Genomic DNA, 25,933 nt, shown 5'->3' with positions numbered 1-25,933 from the left:
TGGAATTATTCTGAATTTGTGTTGAATTCAGAAAAGCAAGGACGAAAGGAATAAAGAAAACCTTGTCTCCATTTTGGTATTTTTTTGGAACTCCAGCTTTTGGGTTTATATTTCAAAGGAACATTTCATTTAGAAGAATACCTGAAAGTTAAAAAAAAAAATACACATATTAGAATGTTCTAAATGAAATTGTACCTTTTACCCCACCCCCCCAAAAAAACCCACAACCCAACAGCTGTATTAGTCAATGATAAACTGATTTATATGGATCTTTTATGGTGAAGGAATATAATCACTTATGAACCACTTTTTGCCCTGACTTTCCCGTTTGGCTGGTGATGGAGGAATCAATCATTCGTACTGATCTAATGGTGAGCCTCTGGTGGCTAACGATTTCCACTGCTCTCACAAGCACAGCTACCCCTGAGGCCATGGGGACAGAGGATATCCATCCCTCTCAGAGCTTGGATGATTTCCATGGATTTTCTTGGCATCAACCTTACTCAGTCCAGAACTAGTACGAAGCAGCTTACTGACTGACATGCACACCCATAAGCTGTGTTGGGAAGCAGGCTGGCAGCTGAGTTTTCCATGCTCTGGAGAAAGCCAGGAACCTGCAGCTTTTCCCCAGATTTGAGAGACTGAGAGCTCTGGGTTGCTATTTGACCCCACAGTAACCGAGCACAGCCAAGCACCGTGACATCCACCACATCTGCAAGTCACGAACGTGAGTGATACCACCCCCAGGGATCAACTGGATAAAATGAAACCCATCTGCCGAGCTGTCACGAGCAGGGGAGAGCCTCTTCCTCCCTCCTGATTATGCTGGCATTCATTAGCAAGGGTGGTGCAGAAGGAGCTTGCAGCACTGCCCCAGCCAAGGAGGACACATGCCCTCAGGACTGTGCCCTTGCCCTTGCTGTTATCCAGGCTCATGTCTAGCTGGAGACTTGGCATCCATTGCCCTTATCTCAGCTAGCACTTCTACGAGCTCTTGCTGTCCAGGTGATGCCACATTTCCAGCCATTTCCATTCCTGTCAGCCACATCTTAGATACAGGACACAGCACCAAATTCTGCAGAGGAGCAGGTAGAAGAATGAGATGGACCCCCCTTGGCTGGGCACACACCCAGACATGAATGGATACACTTCAAGAGAAGAGCTGGGATCCAGAGGGAATTCTCCTGCAGGGAGCAGCTATGCCCTGGGTAATGCAGCTGGCATTCTGACAGTAGCAACAAAGTGGACAAATTCCACAAGTTGGGCAGGTATTACAGCTGTTCTGAGATGCACCACTCCACAAAAGCAGGCAAGCACTGTGAGCTCAAATGGTGGTTTTCACCCTGAGCTTCAATCATCATTTTCACCCTGCATGAAATCAGAAAGGACTTCAGTATTTAAGTTGAGGAATTTAACAGCTTGCAGATGACAGACTTCTCAAATGTTTTAAATGTATCTCTGAATGAACAAAGTCCTTCTATGTCCTTCAATTAAAGCTGCTCTTATATATTACTTATACTGTTGCAAAAATATTTACATCCATCAATTTTAAGTTCCAAATCTCTATTTATTATTCAAAATAAGAAATACCACAAAGGGAAAACAAGTTTTAAGTTACTGCATTTTTTCTGTGTGCTTGCCATTTCCTTCACTTTGGAAGAAGCCTTTATATATCCTAAAGGAAAAGCATCTTTTTCCTGAAAGAGCACAAAATATGTATCAGACAGGGAAAAAGAAAGAATTAAAAAACACTTTTTTTTTTTTCCCCTGGGGTGAAAAGTCTGTTTGAGAATGAGCTCTGCATTCTTAGCTGGTAACTTATCTATAAAAGCAGCATCTGGGGGGACGGAGACAATGCTACACAGTCCTTGGCATTGCCTGACCCAAAGCTGCCTCAACTCAAACATGATTTCCCCAAGTAATAACACCTTTTCAGTTGGGGCTTTCATTACATCTCATCTCATTTCAATCCCCACAGACATTGTGCCTGATGCTCCAGCCTGTTTCCCTTCGTGTAAGGCTGCCAAACTGCTCAGCTTTGCTGTTCAGTAGCCATGGCATGATGGAGGGCCACCTCTACCCCAGCGCTCTGGGGTTCGCTCTGCCAGGGAAGATGGCTGGTGAAGCAACAATGACAGCTTGCATAAACAAGCTGGACCCACCAGCCCAGGCTTTCTGGACTGCTATAAAACAGCTGAAGAAGGAACATGCTTGGATGCTTTAATACAGACACAAAGAGGATGAAAGTACTTGGTTCAACTCTGCTGGCAGGGAAGTCATATGGAGAGAGCTGCTTGTCTCGTCTCCTGCATTCAACCCTTGGATCCACCAGTCCCTTGAGGACCTCTTGAACCCACACCAACAAGCCATGCCATACAGTAATTTCTTTTGAATCCTTTATCAAGTCACCGAGGTTCAGAGCAAAATATATAATTTATAGATGCACAATTGTGGCAAGTGACCTGTATTAACTCACAATAATTGGGTTAAGCCCACATGTCCAAATGTTCAGTTTAGTCCACAGCACTCAATGTCCTTATTTGGCCTATCTTACACCAGTAAGTCATCTTGGAGCAAAACACATCCAAGAGTTCTAAAAGAACACACTGTGCATGTGAGACAGCTGCCTTTGCCCACTGAAAAGACAGACAAAATTTGTTCTCATTTTATAACACAGTCCCCATTGGAAACAACAAATGAGATGTTTCTGCAGTCTGTTTTCCCCAGGAGCAGATCGCTTTGATTACACAAGATATCCCTGCATGGATGTGGCTCCCCATAACTTACCAAAACCTTTGAGTACTCATGCCCAGTACACGAGACTCAACTGCTCTGGGGTGCAAACTCTCCCTTCCCATATGAGAGCAGGAGTGTGTCACTCCACACAGGCTGCAAAGTGGAGCACAAGGTGTCAACCAGTGCCAAGTACCTCTGCTCACCCACGTCTTTACTGAATATTTTAGTTACAGTACTGTTTGAGTCACATATTAAAACATGTAATAATCAGCTTACTTAATCGATGCTCACACAGTTACTTTACAGAAGCAAAGAGCAAAGGGAACATGAACCTCCATCAGACTTGTATTTGTGTAATGTGCAAGCTACAGCTCCACCACTGCTGCATCCTGAGCTCAGTGGCAGCAGGGCCCAAAGTGTGCCATGCCGGTCCCTGCATTGGGAATTAGGTCTCTGTGTCAGGTAGCTGCTCCACAGCTGGGGTTGGTATTGCCTTCTGCAAAATGGGAAGAATCCTTTCCATTCGGTAGAGCTCATTGAGTGCTGTAGATGAAAACCACTCTGTAAATTCAAAGTATTTTGACAGTTACTCCCCACAGTCATAAGACAAGGTCATGTTTAAAAAGGTATGACGAGATCCCCTAGCACTGTATCATCTCCAAATACAACTGTACCTCTTTTCAACAGTGTGTTTCTCTCATTCCCTTCACTGACTTGCAAACTACTGAACCAGCATATCATTAAGTACACATAATCACTGGGGTTGTGGGTCACTGCACAATGTATGCACATTTCTTTAATCCACTTCCAATTCATTTGCATGTCATTTTCTGTGCAGAAACTGGATTCTGAAAGGAGCAAGTTATCTGGGCACAATCCACTCCCTTGCATCAACAATCCGAGCAGCAGAATCCCTGTAGCATGCTGCCTCCTGAGCAGCATGCCCAAGACCAGGAATACGATGTATCAGTGAAATAAATCTCCAATTAAAAGATGGATGTAGGGAACTAAAGCAGACACAGTCCATGGCCTTGGAAAGGACATTTAGATTTTTTTTCATAGCAAGTTCATTCTTCTAGTTCTTAGATTTTATAAAATGAATACAGTACTGGTAACAAGCGATTGATTGACATCTCTGAAGATTGAGCAGCTCTATTTTTACAACACTGAGTAGCACTGATCCTCCTTCTAAGTCAATAAAAAGATTTCCTAAAATCACTCTCGCCTGTAAGTTATCGAAAATTTCTAAGCATGAAAGTCCATGCAAGTTGAGGGAATTCTTTACATTCACCCATTCTTCACAGGCATTTACTGAGTCCAAGGAAGCAGAATTGGACCTGTGTAGCTGGGAGCACTGGGGTAGGACCAACAGAAAGGTTTCCCAATCACATCCTGCTGGAAGTCACTCAAACTTTCATGAGACAGAGCATCTTGGAATCTAGGTAACAGAGCTACACTTCCCAGCCCTTTTAATCCTTAGGAGACTGCATTTAATAGCAGATTAAGATGGAGAGGAAAGAGGAATAGTAAGACTCCCAGTTCCTATTCTTGATCCTGCAAAGAGTGATTCCTGAGACAAACTGCCAACACTTTTTGGGCAAGAGTCGTGTTCTGGTCTTGGCTCACAGATTAACTAATATATAGGATAGTCCAGCAAGCCACCACTCATCACAACTTGAGCAGGAAAAAACAGATCGGCAACTTTTCCCCTTCGAATATTTCAAGTCACGCCATATTTCAAGTATTTTACAGCCTCCTGCGATACCTGCTTCAAAGCAGACCATTAAAGAAAACGGTTTGCACAGCCTAACCCATGCATTGAGTCCTCAAACATTCTTATAACTAAATACGGTCCTTGCCCCACAGCCTGTGAATTTAGAGTGCTAACAGCAATCCAGAATGATTATTCTTTCCCCTTTACTGACAACAGTGTTGAAAAAAGTGGCCTTCTATGGTGAGAGGCCACTTCCCATTTCCTTCCCTTGCTCAGATGAGTCCTGGTCATGTACATCAGTCTACAGACAAGAGGAGCAGCCTTAGCTACCTCTGACACCTTGGTGAAGAGTCATTACCAACAGACCTCAGCTGTGGAGAAGGGGCTTCATGGAGAGACTCATCGACAAACACTATACTAATGTATATGGAAAACATGGGAGGGTTACACAGGTTGATGGTACATCCTAATGGCTAAGTGAATGAGTATCCCTCTTTTTTAACCATTATACTTAAGAACATCTGAGCAAACTACCTCTTCACAGCAGCTTCCCAAACCAACCTCTGTTTTCTTACCTTTATGGGGACTTATAGCATTAAAAAAAATAAAGCAAGACAATAAATCATAATTCCACTCAGAAATTATGGAGGGCTATATTCTTGCCAGGTGCTGAGATCTCACGCCCACCAAGGACAGCCGAGAGCACAAAGCAATGCTCAGAACTGAAACTGTGGGTGGTGGGACTTCATTGCGGGAATGTGAGCACTAGGGTGTACACTGGGGCAAAGTTCTTCACAAGGAACCAAGACTGGCACACACAAGCACAAAAGAATAAAGAAAAGAAAGAAGACAAAAAAGAACTACCCTAAAGAGCATTTCTAGGATCTCACAAACTCAATACCAGGTGTAACCATCATGTAGCTGCCATCAAGAGAGCTTTCTAAGCTAATGAAATTCCCTGTACAACTCTACTCTTGAAGTAGCACTTGATGGATTTAGTTATCAAATGGCCACAATTTTAACTGATCCTCAGTTTATCGATTTCCTTGTCTCCATGCAGAAAATGTGAGACCATTTTAAAACTTAACTACAAGGAAGTGGAAAAATACAATTCTGGGTGAAGCTTGGATAGATGAAACCGCTGGGCCGCTCTTGCCGGAGGACCCTCGGTGCTCAAGCTCTGGACAGTGGTGAAGGGATGCTGGCAGCAGGTCACTGCCCACCCATCCCATCAGACCTGCGGAAGAGATCTGCCAGGACCCAGGCCAAAGTTGAGCGCCGAGCAAGCCTCGCCCCCAGCCGGTACCGGGCGGTGCCCCGGGGCAGCCGTCCCGGCGGGTCCGGGGCTGCCCCTCTCCTCGCAGCGGGTTCCGACGGCCCCAGCCCGCCGTACTCACCCGGTCTCCTCCTCACCGGCCTTTTCCTGCCGCTGCAGAAGCGCACTTTGCTGAAGACCCCCAGGACATGCCTCTCGCATAGGGAGCGTCCGTCCTTGCTGGGGCTGGAGCGGCGCTTGGAGGCGGACACCCGGTCGCTGTTGGACTCCCTCGCTTGCCGCTTCTGCCGGATCAGCGAGCTGGCGATAGCCGCTGCCATCGCCGCTCATGGGCCCCCCGCGCCGCGCCGCTCCGCTCCGGGGTGCGCCGCCCGGGCGCGCTGGGGCCGAGCCGCCGCCGCGCCCCGCGGGGACCGGGGACGACCCGCTTAACGCGCTGCAGCCCCGAGTCCCGGCGCCGGGGAGGGCTCAGCCGGCCAGGCGGAGCAGGGCGCCCGGGCTAACAACCATGGCTGGACGCCGGACTCCGCCGCCCATGGGTCTGTCCCCGGGGAGCGCAAATCCCGGCGCGGGCGGCAGTAAGCGAGACCCCCGGCCGGGCTGGCAGCGCCGCGTAGATCCGGGAGCGGCCGCCCCGCTGGCGAAGGTCCGCTATGTCCAAAGGATAGGGGGACGCGGAGGATCCGCGGGTCCCTGCGGCGCGGTGCCGCTCCGCTCCGCCCGGGCGCAGGCGGCGGCGCTTCCTCCCTCCGGCCGCCCTCCGGCGAGGGGCTGTGGGATGAGTCAGAGACCCTTCGGCCCGCGGGCAGCTCCGGCCCCAGCGCGGTGGCTCCGAGGCGCTGCGCGGCAGGGCGCGCACATGGACGCGGCTCCGCGGCCGGGCTCAGGGAGAGCCGCGCTGCATTTCTGTTCGCACTCCTCCTCTTTCTCCTCTCCCCCCCTACCCACTCTGCTCTCAGAGAGGGCGGGAGGGGAAGGAAAAAGCAGCCACGGGGAAAAGCAGAAGGCCAGCAAACAAATTAAAAAGAAGGGGAAAAAATCAAATTTAAAAAAAAAAAAAAAAAAAAAAAAAAAAAAAAAAAAAAAAAGAAGCGCCCGGCCGCGAGTGCCGGCTCACATCGCCGCAGCTCGGCGCCCCGGGCTCACAGCGCCATGGCTGGCGCAGCTTCTCCTGCCCTGCTCGCCGCCTCTGCCCCGGCACCGGCTCTCCCCGACGGCAGCAACCCACATCGTCCGGCCGACCGGGCGGCCGCCGAGCGCTCGGCACCGGGGCGGCCCCGGGCCCGGCTGCCGCGGCGGGGACGGCGGCGGGAGGAGCGATGCAAGGCGGGGAGGAGGTGGAGGAGGAGAAGGGCGGGGGGGTGCGGCTGCTACTGCCGCTGCTGCTCCGTGCGGGGCTCAGGATGCTCCGCGATGCCGCCCGACGGCGGCGGGGCGAGGAGGAGCCGAGCCGCGCCCGCTTCCCGCCTGCATCTTCCTGCCCGACCCGGGAGGGGGGGTGGCGAGGAGAGGAGAGGTGGGGGGAGGAGGGGGAGGGAGGGGCCGGGGAAGCCCCCCCGGACGCCCACGCAGCGCAGGGCTGTTGCCAAGGCGGCGGGGAGCCCCGCAGCCCCGCGGCGGCTGGCAGGAGCCGGGCTCCGGGCTTAGGGCTCGGGGAGAATTGCAGCTGCTCCTGCTCGCCCTCCTCTACGCAATCCTACGTGATCGAGGTTTGGATGAGAAATATCGCGCAGGCAAAGCGAGGCAATTGCAGCTCCGCGGCGGCTCTGCCCCTCCGCCCGGGCAGACCCGCCGCCCCCGCCGGCAGCCGGGCTTCCCCGGGACCGCAGCCCTCCCGGCGGAGCCGCCCGCCACTCGTGCAGCCACCCGGGCCGCCTCTCTGGCCACTGCTCTCGGCGCCCGAGCACCCAGCCTCGGCAGCCGAGCGTGTCCGTGGCTTTCCCTGCTTCTCCGTGGAAGCAGAGAGAAGGGACAACCCCGGCAGCCCCAGGGCTGCTCTGCCGGGGGCCGGTTCCTCGGCCGGAGAGCGTGCGGGCGGCTCCAGCGGCCGTGGGCACTGCTGGGCTGACCCGGCCACAGCGCTCTCACAACACACCGTCATCAGCAGGTGCTGGGCCGCCTCCCGCCTATCTCCAGCCACAAAACCGCACCGAACAAAACTGAAGGTGGAGATACATCTCTGGTTACTCAGAGAAGTAACTGCTGCTGCTGCTGCCACAAGGATGGTGCTCTCCCAATTTCAGGTTCAAGTAACACGTAGCGATGGTAGCTGCCGGGTTAGTTAGGTGACGAGCAAGATACTTGGGGGAGCACACAGGTGTCGGGGTGGAGGGAGAGGGAATCTCGGCTGGGAAAAGAGGAAGGACACTGCTACACTTTGGCGAGTAGCAATGGCAGGACGGGATTAAGCCAGTCCTGAAGGTGTACGGGCGATGCATGCTTCCAGCTGATGAGAGCATTTGAAACCAGTTGGTGACACACCCTAGGAATTACCAGCTTTAACAAAGTAATCTTCTTAATTACTTCACTTCTAAGTTCTAAAAATTTTCTGAATTCTTCACCTCTGGACTTCAGCTCTAAATTATTTTAATGTATTGGGGGAAAAGACAACTGAAACAACCACCCACTATGTCCATAAAGATTAACTAAACTCTGGCATTACTTCCTGATTTTTATTCTTAGTCATGCATACCAAAACAACGTGGAATCAGGTTCTCCAGGCTGTTGATCTCTTTTTAACTACTGCCAACCTTTTTTGAGCAGATTTCACCATCCCAATCAATAAAGATTTTTTTCTTACCTTTCCTGTAGCTAAAATGCTTCATATTTTAATTTTCTCTATCGGATTATTTCACTTGACATCAAAGAATTATTGCAGTACAAGGTACAGGCATGGCCTAAAGAAAGCTGTTTGCAATCAGAGAATCACTGTCTGAACTGCCAGTGAATTATCCAAAGCTTCATCTTCAAAGGATGTGAGCATATCTTCATATCTTCTCAAGAAAGAGGTTTTCTATCTATATATTAAGATACTTTTTTTTGCCTGTAGTCTTCAAGTCACTGGTGAAAAAATGCTGGTTTATCCACCCCATATTAGATAAGTTCCAGTTATTTTGACGTGCGACTAATTTGTTTTGTTGTGTAGCTGTAAACTTGGAGCAGCAGCTCTGTACTTAAAAATGATCCTAATCAGTGATAAAGTCGGTCACAGTGGTTTTTTTCCCTGATGATTTGTGGATCTGAAAAGAGAGTTGCTGCAACTCTTAAGAAGAAAGGCTTCTCCCAGGTCCTTCCTGCTTCTGCAGTGACTGAATTAAATTAAGCCAACGCCTGTGAAACTGAATGTGGTGTTGCATCTGCCAACATGCAGGTCTGCCTTTATCTATAGATGGCCAAGGAGCCCACGGGGTTTGGTTCTGAACACAGGCACAGTGCCATGAGCTCCTGGTGACATTACTGACACACACATCTGCTCTGTGCAGGTCCAATCAGGCCCCAATTTCACAAAACTTTCTTAAAAGCCCAAGCTTCTATAAACACCAAGCAAACCCAGAGTGGTCTTAAGCTGGAGAGTGGAAGGCCAACCTCATGATGCTCCTGCACTGTCATTCTCACGGGTGAAGTGTTACCTTTGGAGGGCTGCCAAGTGAAACAGAAAAGGCCTACACTGTTCCAAACCAACTAGCCCCTGTGAGAGTCACAGGCTGCCTTCCTCATTGCTACCAATGAAAGCTGAATTGTTGAGTAAACTGGGCCAATATGGCATTTTTCCTTAAGGAACATAATTTTAAAGCCTATTTATATACAAAATAGTATCTGTACTATATAGTTATTACGGCAATTTTTCTTGAATGCCTCTTCTCTCCAGGCTTCATCACTTCAGTCCCAGTCTGCAAAGCTGCACAGTGCACCCTATGAAAAACAGAATGCAAGAGTAGCACCAATTCAAAAACTAACCAAGACAGACTGCTTTGATGACATTGGAGAGATATGCCAGTGCTCCTCTTGCAGTTTGTGGAGAAAGACCCCATCTGGCACAGATGAACAGGCAGAGGTTCAGACTCCGTGTGGCTGCTGGAGGATCAGACTCACTGTGCTCACTGAAGATCTCCACCCCAAACATACAGGAGACTCTGCATGACCAGTATCAATATTTCAAGACACTGCCATTTTTGATGTTTCATTCTTTTGATAAATAAACTCTTCTGTCCTTAGTGCTGAGGTTTAAAATGAAGGCCTGGCTGAATTTCAGGGCTTTGGTGACTTGAGCAGAGAAGAGATCTAGAATTGCATTCCCTTACCTTCCTAAACAGAATGATCTATGTAGGTCAAAACGGAGGTTATTGGCATCTTTCCTCAGTGAAGTGCAATAATTCCCGCAGGGTTGCTAACAGAATATCCTGTTTATTTTTCATAGAGCCTTCAAAAGCCATGGGCTGTTTTCTGTAGATTCAGTCATTAGGCATATCTCTGCTTTACTAATTCTGTACACACAGAGCTAACTACAGTTACAAACATATGCAGGTTTTTTGCTGTTTTATCTGCAGAGCTACTGAAAATGCATACATGAAAATTAAGGAAGAGATTTACATTTAATACCACTTTAAAATGTGTATGCACGTCGCTGTAGTTGAATGGGAAAAAGAAAGACACCCATCTCTGGCCAATAATTATGAATGGCCTAATTCACCATTTTACAGCAGCATAGCAACAAATCTCTTCCAATAGGAAGGCACTGTTGAGTTTGAAAGTCTGCATGCAGACACCTCTTAAGAATTGTACCAAATTTCCACGCTGTGTAAATTACATCTAAAATGTGCATTGCCAGGGCTGCTTATTAAACATAATTAAGCCCATATCTGGGTTTTATTACCTTTATTCTTTACAAGGTAGCCCCTTGTTGCATGTCTAGCATAATTAAAATTCATGCAGCTTTGGCATTCCACAGTCTCTCTGTGTGGGCGTACTTTTTGAAAAAAAAACATGCCTGGGTAACCTGATAAAGAAAAGACAAGACCTTACTGCATTTTGCTAGTTTCTGTGGAGGGTAATTCTGTTTACAATGCATGAGTTTGTATCTATGTTTGGATACCTAATAAGAATTCACATGGCCACTTAAAAATATGCTATTCAGGGAGAGAGATCTGGCCCTAAAACAGCAGCAGAGTACAAGAACTGGCCAGCTTTCTGGGCTGTTCTCGCACAGCTGAGCTTAGAGCTGACTTGGCCTTTTAATAAACACAGAAGAGCCTGCATCACCTGATTGCTATATTGAAATAATTCATTTAATGGGCCCTTCACTCCCCTTTTTGCCTTCAAAGATTCAATTAAACAAAATTTGCAACTCATCACAAGAAGTATTTATTAGTTTAGCTGGTGTCTTTCAAACCAGCTCCAGCCTGGGGAGAAGTTGGGCATGTCTAGGTGTTAGAGCGAGGGGCAGGTACACAGTTGGCAGACTGCAGAATGGAACCATTATTTCAAGAAGCAGGCTGCAAGCAGCATCAACACAACAAAACCAACTGCAGCCTAGAAAGAGAAATAACTCTACTATTTTATACATTCACATTTTTTTCCCCCTTTTTAAGAGAAGATTTTCTACTTAGCAGGAGCTTTTATTTCTCCTTATTGACTTGTCACCTATATGAGGTGGAGGCAGGGCAACACAAGAAAGCTTCACCTCACTGAAGGGAACTGTGGCTGCCTAGAAATGAAAGAATTTGTGAAGAATTTTTCTTCAAGAAGCCTCCTGTATGGATGAATAAGACTTTTGTCTCCAGGGTTCTGGAAGCACCTGCTGGGATCATTTCCCTGAAACGAAGCCTGAAAAGGAGCAGTAGCAGGGAGCATCTCAAACTGTTCCCACATATAGAGACCTCCCTGCAGACAGGCCAGTGCCTGTCCCACATTCCAGAGCCAGACCTGGTGCTCATTTAAGGTGGGCTCATCGCAAATCTGTTTTTATCACCTCAGCCCAACAGTCCTGTTCATCAACCATTCTGTCATTGCCTTTCCCTATGGGATCAGGACTTGAAAAGCTGCTGTCCCTGCAGTGATACACTTCAGTTGTGGCTTCCTAAGTGGCAGGAGTCCAGGATAAAGGGCCTGCAAACACCTGCCCAGTGACAGCTTTCACACAGCACTTCAATCGTAAGGGCAGTGCAGGGAGAAGGCCTTGCTGAAGGATCTCCCATTAAGGAGTAATGAAAAGGACACTCTTCTTGCAGGTCACCTTGTGCAAGGCAGAGCCAAGAGCCCACCTTGCTGAGCCACTGGCACACAACAAACAGGTGTTTCAGGCTTGGAAACACCCACCTACAAATCTGGAAAGAAAACTCAAATATCTTCTTGCCTGCACTAGAGCTGCTGAATTTAAAAGATGGGAGTTACAGCTGTCTCTCTTCCTTTCTTCCTCCCTCCACCTCCTCTTCCTCACTGGGCTTCTCCCAACACCCAGCAACTCTCTCCATCCATTTCCTTAGGGATTTTTCACCCATGGCTACCTGTCAAATAGCCTTAAGCCACAGGAACTATGAGAACCTGGAAGAGGAAAGAAAGTGTGGACATGACATTTCACTCCAGGTCTTACACTGTATTCACAGTGTTAGAAAAAGACCACATCCCTTGTGCTTTTAATGCAGAGCAGAAGCTTAAAAAGAAACAGAAGTGAAAGAGGTGGAATAGCCACCACCGAACAACCCCACTTGTGAGCCTGAGGCTGTGTGCGAATACACACACACCATGCTCTCCTCTATCTAAAGCAGAGATTCAGTCCCCAGACCTCAGAATAGCAGCGCTTTTAGGAACAAGACAATTCCTACTCATCTCCCTAGGAGTGGTCAGCCATCCCCACAGTTCTCTTTAAATCCTATTTTATGACAACCTGTAGCCCATTTTGGCCTACAGTTTCAGTAATTCCTGAGCTACCCAGGTCCCGTGGACACTGAACATGGTTGGGACTGGATTTACATGTCACCTGCATGAAGGTGGTGTGGTCTGGGTAAAGAGGGGAATGTAACCCCACAGTGCACCTTCAGGCCCAGGGCCCCCAGGCCTCTGGGCTTAGGAGGTCTGAGAGGCTGTCCATACTTTTCCCTCTCCGTGGGAGGAAGGAAAACTCCTCATGTTATAGCCATGCAGCCAGACATCAATTTCAAACAAAACCATTTTCAAGTGTGTCAGGAAAAGCCTTTCAATTTAAAGTTTCCATCAAGCTGACTTTGCTGAAAGTCAAAGAGATCCTTCCTGATTAGATCTTGGCTGAGGCAAACCAAGACGATTATGTGATTGAGAATGATAACAAGGAGGGAGGGAGAGTGAAACCCCTATCGTACTCCTCCAGCAGGGCTGTGGGACCACCTGCTCCACAGCAGGTCAAGGCTTGGAGATTGAAGACATTCACCTCCTTAATGCACCTTTGTGGCACTGGCATAGGTCAAGAGGGGGAGGAAGGGCCAGAAGCTGTCAAGAGAAATACCAAACTTCCTCCAGATCTGTAAATCTGTCTATCTGCACATAATGGATTCTGACAGACTTAAAGAGGTCATGGAAAGTTCCCTGATCCCAAACTTAACTTGTTCCTTTATCCAGCCTCCAAATCCACATGCCCAGGATCTGCAGCCTGAGCTAGGTCATATCTCAAATCCTGCTGGGTCAGCAATGCTTCACTGGGGCAGCCCATTGCTCTGACACTCAGCAAAGGGTCCTTCCAGTTTGGAGAGCTCAGAAGAAAAGCAGCAACTCTGACAAGACCGGGTACTTCCACTGCTATCAAGCTCTGCAGTCCAGGAGTGTTGGAACATTAATCCTGCCCTACGGATGCCTCTGAAGTTACATTCAAATTGCATCTTACTTAACAAAACCTTCTTATTTCTCCTGCGTACTGCAAGGGCATATTCAACACTAAATGTAAATGTGAGATTACAGCTGTCATGGAGCCAGGACAAGGTTTGAAGACTCCCTCATCCCCCGCTGACCTAAAGTGCTGGGTAAAAGGATCTGGGTGAATGCACTGCTTCCCCTGCAAACCCCTGGCTTCCAAGCACACCTCTTGCTATTTGCATTGTAATTTATTTCCCTCTCCAGCAATAAATCAACTCCTCTATCTCTTCAGCAAAATGAAATCCCATGTCCTCTTTCCCTGGACTCTCAGAGCTGCTGCAATCCAGACACCAATAAAGATATCAGTGGTCTGGAAGGAAATCTAAGTTTGCCAAGGATACAAAGACTAATGCAGTAGTAATTAATGATCGCAGTAAGTCTGGTGAAAATAAACTGAACTGACACGGAAACTGAGTTCATAGAAACAAGTTTCCTTTTAACACAGCCAGATCAAATCTCTGGGGATAAATTGTGCAGTCTGTATTACTTCAAGACTGGGCAATTTTTTTTCCTCAGAAAGCAGTGACTCCGGGAATTAGGAACCATGAAAGAGATAAAGCTAAGAGGAGCTTTCTGCACGGAACTGCAGCTAGGGGAGCCCAAGCCCATGCATGCATGGATGGAGCAATAGGGAGAAAAATGAGAAATGCTCATTTGTACCAAAATTGTACAAATACATTTGTATCCAACGCAGCAAACACCAGTATCACGAGTCACAAAGTCTGGTTACCACACTTCAGAAGTGGCAGAACAAAGATCATCTGAGGACAACAAAGAATATGGACATAGCGAAAGATATGAGCAGTTTGGTCTCTTGGTTGCAGTAAGAGCACATCTATAGGGATTCACATGGGGCCTCTCTTGAAAATGCTCTTGGTACTCACCTGTATTTAGTCTGTTAATACAATGCCACTGATAGTTTGGTGTTGCTGAAAATCTGGCCACAAAAGACAAATGGTTGAGAGACTCTGTATCCAAAAAAAAAAGCAGAGAAAACAGCCCTGACTGATAAATCTCTCATTTCTCAGTAAGAACATTTTTGAAAGGAGGGACTGTCTCAATCCAGCAAAGTCAGAGTGAGATCTGGAGGCTGTAGTCAAGGCTCATGTTTATTATAGTATCAAAGGTAATTCATCAAGAGAACAACACGGCAAGAGTTGTGACGGATTTGCTATCATTTTACCCTAAGAGCCAACCTCTTTCAAAAATAGATGAGCTGATATCAAAGTGCACAGGGTACAAGGGACCCTGGAGAAGCCACCCGTGTACTGAGCCAGCAGTACCTTCATCATCACTGACAAGGCTGGTCTGATGGTCTGATCTCTGATCAGGTACCTGCAGCACTGTAAATCCCACAGCTCCCTTAGGAATGTGGCTCTCTACCACCCCCAGCTGAGAAAGGCTACTTCTAACATCTAGCCCAAACCCCACTCAGATACAAGTTTCTTGCCCTATTGATTATGCCTGCCACACAGGACTTAGTGGGCTTGCTCGGTGCAGTCCTGACTTGAATTACGGTGAAACCAGACTCATAATCACAACCGGTCCCTTCTGCCTGGCTTCTGACACTCACCCAGCATCAGCTGGTATTAGAGCTATGATGACAGAAATCCACTCTGAAGAAAATCTTGCGTTCAGAGTTGTTTCTTCCCCACGTAAAATGAAAATGAGACCTTTTGCAGCTCACTATGAAATGCCAGAAGAGAAGAAAGCACACTGATGTGGTAGAACTGTTGGTCTCACCACTGTCCAGACCAAGTCTCTACTTTTGCAGTAGGCAGAGCAGTGGCATGAAACTTGACACTAAAATTCCTGTGCAACACGCACCTCCGAAATTACTATTTCCTTTCTCCCTTGTTTTGATAAAGTGGCATTTTTCAAGAGAAAAGTGATTATTATGAATCTACTGATTGCTTGGCTATTCCTTCTGGATGGATCCATCACAGCCTCCCAGCCTGCACCACTCACACATCTCTCTGACATGAATTACCATTCCTGCCTTTTCTGCTCTCAGACTGCTGAACTCCCCAAGTGCATAAAGCAGAAGATGCAATAGCTGTTCTAACCACTTTCTATGGCTCTTCTAGGACTTTGCAAGAACAGCTTTTGGATACGGGCAACCCTCTTTCCTTGCATCCTTTATTCATCACCCCTCTGCAGCTTATATTGTGGACAAGAAATTCCTGTACAGTGTGATATCTTTCTTCCTCTCTGACCATGCTTGCCTGCCCTCCTGCTTCATATGCACATTCCTTTTCTCACTTCAGAGACAGAGTTAGTGTCCCTTTGGTCTCCATCACAAACAGAAAAAAAAACATTCCACTAAAGGGCTGCTGGAGCCTGCTACAAACAGGTAACTTACTGAACCTGGTGTCTGGAGACTCCCTCAGTAAGAAAGCGGAATTAAGCAGAGAAATGCCTTCTATGAGTCATGGAAATGGGCAACAGACCCTGCTTACCCATAAAGTCATGATCTAAAACATTCCCTGCTGAATGCAGCCGGGTCCTACAGGATGAGAGGATGAGGACCCCCTGAGCTTCCTTTTTGACTCCTACAAAGAAGGCTGCAAAGTTCTAAATGCTGCCCTCCCACCACCCCATGGGCAGCGTCAGCTGCCCTCTGTGGCACCCAGCATGATGTCCATGGCTTATCCTTGCCACCTGCTCCCAGGGCTTTTACAGAAGCCCATGGGCACTCCTGCCCCAGTGCAGGGGTAAGGGACAGCCTCCAATCATGAGAAGAGCTGGCAAGACAGCCCACAGCAGCCCAACAAGAGGCTGCCAGGTGTTGTCAGATGTAGGGAAACTCTCAGTAAGAACTTTCATATTTCATTATGATTGAATGCTCCTGCTCAAGCCTGTTGGAAATACCATCTCCTGAGATGCTATGGGCTCACTGAAGCTCATGCAAGGTAGTATAAACCAAGGGCAGGGCATTAGCATTTTCTTCTGGTAGCTGTGCTTGAAGTTGGAAAATGCACAGGTGTGGGGGTGAGGAGCCTGAATTAAAAGCCACTTAAGTGGGTACTTGAGTAATTATTGGAAGGCTTCTGAAGAGACATTTTTGTCAGTAATTAGGGAGAACATATCTTTGTGCTGGGTACAGGTGGCAGTATGGCAACAGAGATCTTCAGCACCTCATGGAGAGATGACCAGCTATCCATTGGCTGCAGAGGCTTGTTGGGATTTTCTGCCCAAAAAGCATCCTTCAGTCTTGAAAAAGTGTCAGAGCAGCAAAAGGGCTGAAATCCTAATACTCTCACTGTCTCAGATTTTCTGCACCAGGAAAAGGAGGCACAAAATTATTATTATGGAACTGCCTAGTTCCTGAGGTAGCTCTACTTCAGCAGAGTTAGGTTCCACTGGTGTTTCTGTCTTCCAGAAGCCGTGTTTCAGCTCCAGAGGCTCTGTATTCCTGGGAAACCTCCCCATACAAAGAAGCAAAACATGCTGGGCAGTTTCAGCATGGAAAAGGGTTGGCTTATGCTGCCTGTCAGTGGCTTGGGCAGGGTAGTTGTGATCTGCTTGCAAGGATGCTCTCCCCTAATTTTCAAAAGCCTTTGTCACTCATTTGCTTGGCTTTGGGAACCCTTCTGTTTGCTAAAGAATGCCAATAAGACATGTTCCCTTCTCAGTGCTAAAAGGCAAATCTATTATTTCTTCAGTCCATTAGAGCAGATACTTCTAGAAACTCAGATACTAAACTAGATACTTCTAGTGCCTCTAATAGGCACGTCAGCCCACCTCAGATGCTGTAAATGTGGGGTGCTAGAAGGTGCCCACAGATGAAAAAACTGATTTGACAGGAAAGTGACTCAGAGCTACTTTTAAGTTTGCACTGACAAAGGAAGCACTTAGGAAATCAGGTGTATAGACCTGTAGCTACCAGGGCAGTGTCATTCTCCTCATTAAAGGTGCAGGTAAAGAAGCTTGAAGACAGTAGCAGTAACAGAAGCATATGCAACACGAACATGTCCTTGTGAAAGAGCATAATTCATAGACACTTCATTACCTTCAACAATTTTGAGGTCCTTGCTTATTCATCAGCAAGTCTCAGCTGCCATGAGCCAAAAAAACCTGGGCTGGGGTTATCAAAATCCACATAAATGAAACAAACTTCCAGATCTCACTGACACTCTAGGGAATCTCCCTATAAGCTCCAGCATCCACCCCTTACACTACCAATGCTCTGTGCAGGGTGTGCAAGAGATCCCTGTGCAGCAGACACCAGCTCTCACCCCAGTTAAACAGGCCAGACTGACTCCTGCCAAGCTCCTCTTGAAAAAAAACAGATGACATAAGGAGGCAGACACCAGGCATTTGTTCTAGAAAAGGCTACATGCTACTCCCAGCCTTATTATTTGCACGTGGATAGATCCAGGATTTATTGCAATTTTCTTACTTTTCTTCCTTGACTCCTGGCACAATGTAGGGTCTGAAAAGTCTTCTTTCTTTTTTTATTTATTTAATCATTTGACATGGGCTCTGTCAGCTTAAATTTGACCCAGCTTTCCAATTTTATAGGGAAAATAAAAATTGAAAAAAAATATAGAGAATTCATAAACCCTCAGTCAAACAGGAAATATGCCCACAATATTGTGCAGCTTCAATGAAAGCTCTTCTTAAAACAAAGACTGTTCCCTTGTGTTGTTTGAAACCGTGGCACTAAAGCAATTAAGAAAGTGAAAATGGCTACAAACTAAAGCAGAATGGACATGTTTCATAGATCTTCATTGCCCAGGCAGAAAGAAATGTAAACAGGGCATAAATAAAACCAGTCAGAGGACAGATAAGCTGAAGGACAATGCTGGCACAAGAGGAAACTGGTATAAACTGGCCAAGAATAAATTTAGACAAGAAATTAGACATGGTTTCTAGGGATCAGAAGAGCAAGACACTTCCAACAGGACCAGTGGGCACATTGCTGCTCCCATTCTGCTCCTTCTGTTCCAAGGAGGCTTTTTGTGCACATTTGTGAAAAAATTATGTGACACAGCCTGCAAAAACCAACCAATGAGCCAAGAGACCCTTTCTCTCATCTGTAGCACCAATACTTTTGGTCTTTCAAAAGATCTCTTTTTAATACTCTAAGAATGGGGAGACATTTGATGTGCGTTCAGCAGGGTGCTTTATTTAACCTTTGCTAATTGATCCCTCTTAAAATATATCTATACTAATAGCCTTGCACATTTGATTGATGAATTGAAGTAAGCAAGAACAATTATTGAGTGTTTTTATTTAGTGGTGTCATTAAATAAAGTGAAAGCAAATAAGATCCCATAAAATACAAATGGTCTTATCTAAGAGTTGTTAGGGATGCAGCGACAGGAATGCATTCAGTTAAGTGTTTATATTGTTACCATCATTCAGACATCAGCTCCAAAGCTTATCTAATTTGAAAGCCACTCCTGCAGATCTTTGCTATTGATTGGTGCAGCCTGCAGAGACATCACTCTCCACAATCTCATCCCAGAATAGGGAAGATGTCAGCTCCAACACGTGGGGTCCCCATGCCAACTGGTACCCACATCTGTCTGCATAGGTCTTTTCTGCCAGCTGGGTAATTTGAGGATACCCAGCATCATCTGGGAGAGGAGGATTCTGTTGCCAGGGTGAGTTAGGAGCAGATGTATCTTCAGCTCTTCACCCCGTATTTCCCCTGACCAGGATTGCTGCTGTCTCGACTTAGCTACTACTCAGCCTAAGTGAAACATATGTTTATGCCTCTAATTTCTGCACTGAACTGCTATAGTGCCAGTTAATGTTGTTCAGAAATGAATTGCTGCTGCATAATGTACAGAACAACAAATTCACATTAGCTACATATCACAAATCAGATAATTACAAACCAAGATATTCATACGCATGTTCAACCTCTTATACGATGTAATAGGACACTATCAAAAAAGAGCTCACATTACAATGACAGTTTTGGCTTCTAGCACTTTGGCTTTTATTATAATAAATCTAATTTTCTGATTTTTATCTGCTCCTCCCCCCCCCTGCTCCTAGTGGTGTAGGAATTATGATTATGCCAGCTCTAAAACTAGACTGCCTGCTTTTAAAGCAGTCTTTCTCCTTGATTCACAAGCACAGCACTGAAGCATTTGAGACACAAACACTGCAGATCACCCTCAATGCCAAGAGAATTCCATCAGCCTGACCAACTTCACTTTGACTGCCACCAGACCAGAGAGTGACCACAGGTGCGTACCCTCCTCCCCACACTGCTGGTTCCTCCACCCATGAAATCAGGGCAATGATGCTGCTTTTGTGAGCCTTCCCCATGGGAAAGCTTGTGAAGACACTTCCCTGGGGGGCAGATGGATTTCAGGGTGGAATTTTTCACACAATGCAAGCAAGAGGTGCTGATGGAGGGGCCCCGGCTTTCCTCATGCTCACACAGATGGAGCTGTCAGGAAGGGCTCCCCTTTCAGAAGGGACTGACACTCTTCAGCTGACACCTCTGACAGCATCTCCTCTGCTTGCAGCTCAACTTCTTGGCACCTCGAGCAGAGACCCATCAGATCTCGCTGCCCCCTGGGAGGCCATAGGGAGAGAGCCTGGCACAGTTACTGCAGAGCAGCCTTGGCCCCCCAGTCCCCCCTGCCCCCTCACCAGCTCTTCCAGCGTGTTTACAGGATTCCGGTATTCGCACTGCAATAAATGACAAGGTCGCCACCTTGCTTCACCGGGACTTTATTCTTCAGACCCCCAGTCCTTCTGCCCCCAGAGCCGTGAGCTCAGCAGCCCAGAGGCAAGGGAGATGGAGGTGCCACAAGGTATCCACTAACCCCACCCAAGCCCACACTTCCCCAGGGCTGCATCAACAAAACCATTTTCACTAAGAGACTCACAGGTATCAGGGAAGCCTTGTCTTTCCAGTGTGCAAAACAGGGATTAGTCCTGCAGCCCTCCCGTTCTGGGGAGACACCAGGGCTTCACAAAGATGTTTCCCACTCAGATTCTTTTCCATCCTGCATAAATAAGTGAGGAATCCAACTACAGCACCATGACTAGAGTGACTGCACCTCACAAAGTTATAGGATTACACATCTCAGCACACAGAATTTGAGAAAATTTCCAGGCTTTTTTTAATGCACGTGAGGAGAGTGAAAAATAGTGAAATACAGTATTGCACTAAGTTATCTTCTTCTCTTACAATGAATTTTTTTAAAAATGGAAAACAATATTGGGGTCACAGAACTATTTTATTTTACTTTAAATTAATTTTGTTTCTTGCTTACATTATTTAACCCTTGAATGGTTAGTCTTGAGTAAACCGCCCCTGTCTTTAGGGGAGAGGGGAAATTACAAAATATCTTGTAATATGACTCTCATGGAAAAACTGGAAACGCAATTAGATAAAGACTTGGAAAAAAGTAAAGATCCCCAGGCTATTAATTTATTTAATAAATAAATATTATTTATTTAATTAAAATAATAATGGGGGGGAGGGATCTAAAACTGGAAAAAATACCAAATTTTGCCTTTAAATCCAACACTGGTTTTTGGTTGAGGGCATCCTGGTCACTGCTGCACCCAGGCCAAAGCTTTCCCAGTTTTGTTTCCAAGGGCTTGCAGATTTTTCTTTCTTTTGCATGTAGAATAGTTTGGACAAGGTATCTACAACTGAGACTGGAAGGGAGTCAATGAATCCCTGTTATAATGAAGGTGAACAATCCCAGGGCACAGGGATCCGCAGACTGACACACAACAGAGGGGACTGGCAGCCAAGGATGGGAGCTGGAAACAGAAAGCACTGCCACACGAGGGGACCAGACCACACCAGAACTGCTGCTGAAACTCAGCAACAATACAAGAATCACCAGTGAAATGAAGAAAAAAAACAAGTTTGAATTTCTTTTCATCAAGTTAAGATGCTGTCCCCTTGGGGATGACCATCTACATTGAGCCACAATTAGTGATACCCTACGCAGGAACGTGCACTCTGTGCTGTAAGAGGTTCTCAATTAGAACAAAATTCACTGCCTACTTAAATCAATCCAGACTGGGTGTGCGCCCCTGAATTTACACGGGAAGGACACCGCTACCCAGTGTTATCTTACACTACGCCCCCCGAAGCGCCGCTCTGCCTGCCTTTCGGTGTTCCCTCACTGCCGAGGCCGGCGAGCAGCACAGGCCGAGCCCGCGGCCCGCTCCCCTCACGGGCCGGCGGCTGCGGAGCGGCAGCGCCGCCCAGCGGAGCAGGAGCCCGCGGCGGCCACGGCACCGCCACCGCCCCGGCTCCGGCGGGAAAAACGCGGAAAAAAATATTAAAGGTAAGGGCGGAAAGGAAAATACATAAAAGGAAGGAAGGAAAAAAGGAAGAAAAAAAAGCGAGGAATAGAGAAGAGAAAAAGGGAGGAAAGGGGGAGAAAAAAAAAAAGAAAAAAGAAAGAGAAGCAGAGAAAAAGGGAAGGAAAAAAGGGGAGAAAAAAGGGGAGAAAAAAAGAGAAGAGAAAAGGAAAGGAGGAAGAAAGAAGGAAGAAAAAGGGAAGAATGAAAAAGGAAAGAAAAAAGAAGAAAAATAGGACGGAAAAAGAAATATGGGGGGAAGGGAGAAGATATAAGGGGGAAAGAACAAGGAGGAAAGGGTGAAGAGTGAATAAAGAGGGGGAAGGAAAAGAGGGGAAAGAGAGGGGAAAAAAAGAAAAAAGAAAAGGAAAAGGAATAGGAAAAAGAAAAGATGAAAAACGCAAACCCTAGAGTATAAATATAGAGGAATTTTTTTCTACAAGGATCTGAAAGGTCGGTATTAATAAACCAGGACTTATGCACACACCAGGCCCCTCACAAGGCACAGCAGGAGCGCTCCCCTTGCACAGGTGCTGAGCCGGGCACCCCTCCTGCCGGCGGGGCACGGAGCTGGGGCTCCGCACGCACCAAAGCTGCCCCGGGAGATTGTCCCAAGGACCGGCACTTGCTGGAGGCTCAGCTGGAGGGAAATGGAGCTGCTGGCAGGCCGAGATGCTCCTCTGAACACCCGCGTTTTGAGGCAGGGGGTCGGACCCGCCGGGATCCACCCGCAGCCTCTGGCGCCTCTGTGCGACAAAAGAGGAACAACGCGTCGGGCTCAAGGGTGGGGCTCCCGACAGAAACTTGAAATACATAATTTCGGCTCACACCTGGAAAATACAGGCGGCCTAGAAATGGGCGAAAGGAGAGGGATGGTGAGCGCTGCAGAGGAAGGGGCGGAGGGGTCTGGCGGCACAGGACAGCGCCAGCACCGCCACCTGGTGCTCAGGGACACAGCGACAGCAGCGCGCCCTGCCCCGCCTGTGCCCGCAGCCGCACCCGCCGCGGGCTCCCAGCGAGCCGCAACAGCTCTGCCGTGTTCCGACCACGGCTTTCCCCTCCGTGTCACCAGCCTTTGCACCCGTGGCAGCTCTGCAGCAGAAGCGCAGTTGCCCTGTTGCTGCAGGTGACAGGTCAATGAAAAGATCTGCTTCATCATCTCCACGTAAAAAAAAAAAAAAAAATAAAAAATAAAAAATAAAAAAAATAAAAAAGGACATCTGCATGTGGTTTGACCAGTCCATTGAATGTGTGACATTTTACAGTGCTAGTTTAAAAAAAAAACTTGGAAGAACTGAAAAGAAAGAAAATTTATTTCTCTGCGAGTCAAATGCCTGCCTGTTCTTTCATTCACAAAGCTTTTTTCTAAGTCTTTTTAACAAGTTAAAAACAGAGTGGTTTTTTTTTTTTTTTTCCTGTTGAAGTTTTGGACTAAGCATGACAAATTTCATTCCTTCCCTCCAAACTTTTTGGCACTGTACAAATCCCCAGATATGTTGTTCTCCCAGCACTAAGTTAAACTGCCTTTGCACCATGCAGTCTTTGTGCTCTGTACCTAGCAAATCCAAGTGCTAAAATTGCTTGCTGATAAACGTAAAGATTTATTAACTGACACTGGAAATGCCCACCTGCTTCCACAGATCTTGCTATGCCTTACAGGTCTCAAAAATCCGAGTGCACGTTAAGGTCACCTTCACTCCCTGCTGAAAATGCAACCAGCAACAGGGCAGAACAAATCACCTGTGTAACAATGCAGAGCAGCACCCGCAGCGTGCCCGCCACACCGGCCAGGGGACAGCACCACGAAGGAGACGGGGACTTTGGAGCAGCCAGAGGCAGCCAAGTCAGAAACTGACCAGAGCCTTGGAGTGGGCATCATTAAATACCTTGGCTTTAGTCTACAGGTAATGAGAGAGAACAAATGGGTTCAGTGTACGGTTCCATCCCTTACACACTTCCTTCTCCTCCTGTCTTGTCGTGGTCACTGGAATCCAGAACTCACTCAGAAGCAGGAAGCAGCTGCCTAAACCTGGACCTGCAGTTTTTGCACATACAAAATTTACAAGGGAGGCAGCTTTTCCCCCCTTCCCATCTGTTTTAGCACAGTCATCCTATATAAAGATGAGAGAGAGGAAGCTTAGGTTCTGCACTTAAGCTTCCCGAATATACATCCAGCAAAATCTGGGGAGCACCTCTGGATATACTGCCAAGCTGCAAGGGACACTGATCACACAGATGTACCAACGCACCAGCTCTGGATATTACCGCCTGCAGGGTAATGTAGGTGCAGAGATTACAAACAAAAACATTAGCTAACTAGCTTGGCCTTAGCTGTACTGCTTGTTCATTTCTCTGCAAGCAAGTTGTGTTCATTTGTCTACTGCTAGATCTGTAATTCATAGCTATTTGTTTATGTTGCCGTGAGCAGTTCTCGCTCTGCCAGTCATGCAAGCCCAACATTTGTAATTTCTCCTATAAAATAGGAAATTAACATAGGAAAGAGGCTGCATACAGCTTTCCACCACAGCATTAATAAAGCACTATATTCCATTTTAACGGAATAAAGTGGGTTTTGCTGTACTGGCTGGTTGCTCACCTGGGAAAAGGAAATTTCCATGATTCCCTTGGTCCCACATCCTGGCCCCACAGCAAAAATTGAGAATAGATCACAGGTGAAAATCTTTTAAGTTGTTCTTTTTCTTTTCCCCCCCTCAGGAAACAGATCTATTAAGTATTTGCTCTTCAGATGATCTTTAAAATTTGCAAAAAATGAACAGAAAAAACCTCACAAATGCAGCTATTCCTGTCTGCATACCCACTTCTACTCAGAGAAAGGTGCTGGGTATTGCTTTCGCTCACCATAGAACAAGTACTGCAGAGCCTCAGTTTAAACGAACTTGAGTTGTAAAAAGCAATGTATTGCTATCTGCTCTCTGACTGGCAAATGCATTACAAAGTGAGAAAGAATGTAGCAGCCACTCATATCTCTGCCCTATTTAAATAAATCTTTGAGGTTACCTTGCCCAACAAAATCACACTGATAGAGCTCATTATTTCTAATGCATCGCTGCTTTCTCTCCTGGGTACTATTTTCCTTCCCAGTATAGCCTGTTTACACAATAAGGCGTTTCCTACCCTGGGAAATGGCCTTTGCAGTGTCATTGATCACAGGAAAGAATAAGTACACACAGGATGCTGCAAAGTCTCGGTGGGCCAACACCAAGCTCTCATCTTAGCAATTGTTCCAATATATTTTGTTTTGAACAAAGTGTCAGAACAGCCAGAACAGCCTCATCTGTATCTGCAGCACAGCCCTGGGCACGGCACAGGTATAAGAGTAACTCCATTTGGGAAAAACAAGACTCAAATAGAGCACTGCTAGTGTTCTACCCTGTTACTTCATGCTAGGAGAAGATAAAGCTTTCTATGGGATAGTTTCATTTTAGAAGATTCTTCCCATTTTCTTGGTACTAATTACAAAGCATTCCCAGCCAATGCCTGTTACGCCAATGTGACCAGCAGAAGTGCAGCCACTTTTTGCTGGAGCTGGACCCTGGCTCAGGCACATGATACCCCACCAAAAGCAGGAGGTGCAAATGCTGTTCCTACTCATGCTGAAATCTGGGGAATCACCTCGGGCTTAGTTAGAGAGGGGCTGCCAGCAGCAAGCCAGCCCCCATTCACATTTCTCCTGCTGCTGCTGTGTCTGCTGCTGGCAGCCCCAGTGCCATGAGCTCCTGTGCACTCGGCAGGGACAAGTGACAGCCCCGACACACAGCCCGCAGCTGGGCACAGCCCCACGAGCCAGTGTCACCTCAGCAGCAGAACTGTAGGCACAACTCAAAACAGCCTTCCTAGGACTCATTCAGGTAGGAACCACAGCAGTATCTTTATCACCATCTTGAATAGAGGCTGGCTGTGGGCTTCCCGTTCCTCCTCTCACCTTACAATACCTGAGCTGATGGTTTCTGTCTCACAGCAGGGAAAAACGTGTCCCGCAGAGCAATAAACCCCTGGTTCATCTGTGT

General features: G+C 47.0%; 1 protein-coding gene across 3 annotated transcripts in view; it reads right to left on the bottom strand.

Annotated features, from left to right (window-relative positions):
• FGF12 (fibroblast growth factor 12) overlaps window positions 1-25,933 on the bottom strand; it is a 222,727-nt gene that overhangs the window by 96,705 nt on the left and 100,089 nt on the right. Inside the window, exon 1 of one of the 3 annotated variants that reach the window (XM_058843903.1) lies at window positions 5,848-6,787. The exons of 1 other annotated variant lie outside the window; for it this stretch is intronic. In XM_058843903.1, the coding sequence (XP_058699886.1) occupies window positions 5,848-6,046 (199 nt within the window). In that variant the 5' untranslated portion in view covers window positions 6,047-6,787. Of the gene's footprint in view, window positions 1-5,847; window positions 6,788-25,933 lie in introns of those variants that run through there. One more of the 3 variants, XM_058843905.1, reaches the window with a different exon arrangement.

The sequence above is a fragment of the Poecile atricapillus genome, chromosome 8 (genome assembly GCF_030490865.1).
Source record: "Poecile atricapillus isolate bPoeAtr1 chromosome 8, bPoeAtr1.hap1, whole genome shotgun sequence".
Taxonomy (NCBI): Eukaryota; Metazoa; Chordata; class Aves; order Passeriformes; family Paridae; genus Poecile; species Poecile atricapillus.
This window is presented reverse-complemented; position numbering and strand designations above follow the sequence as displayed.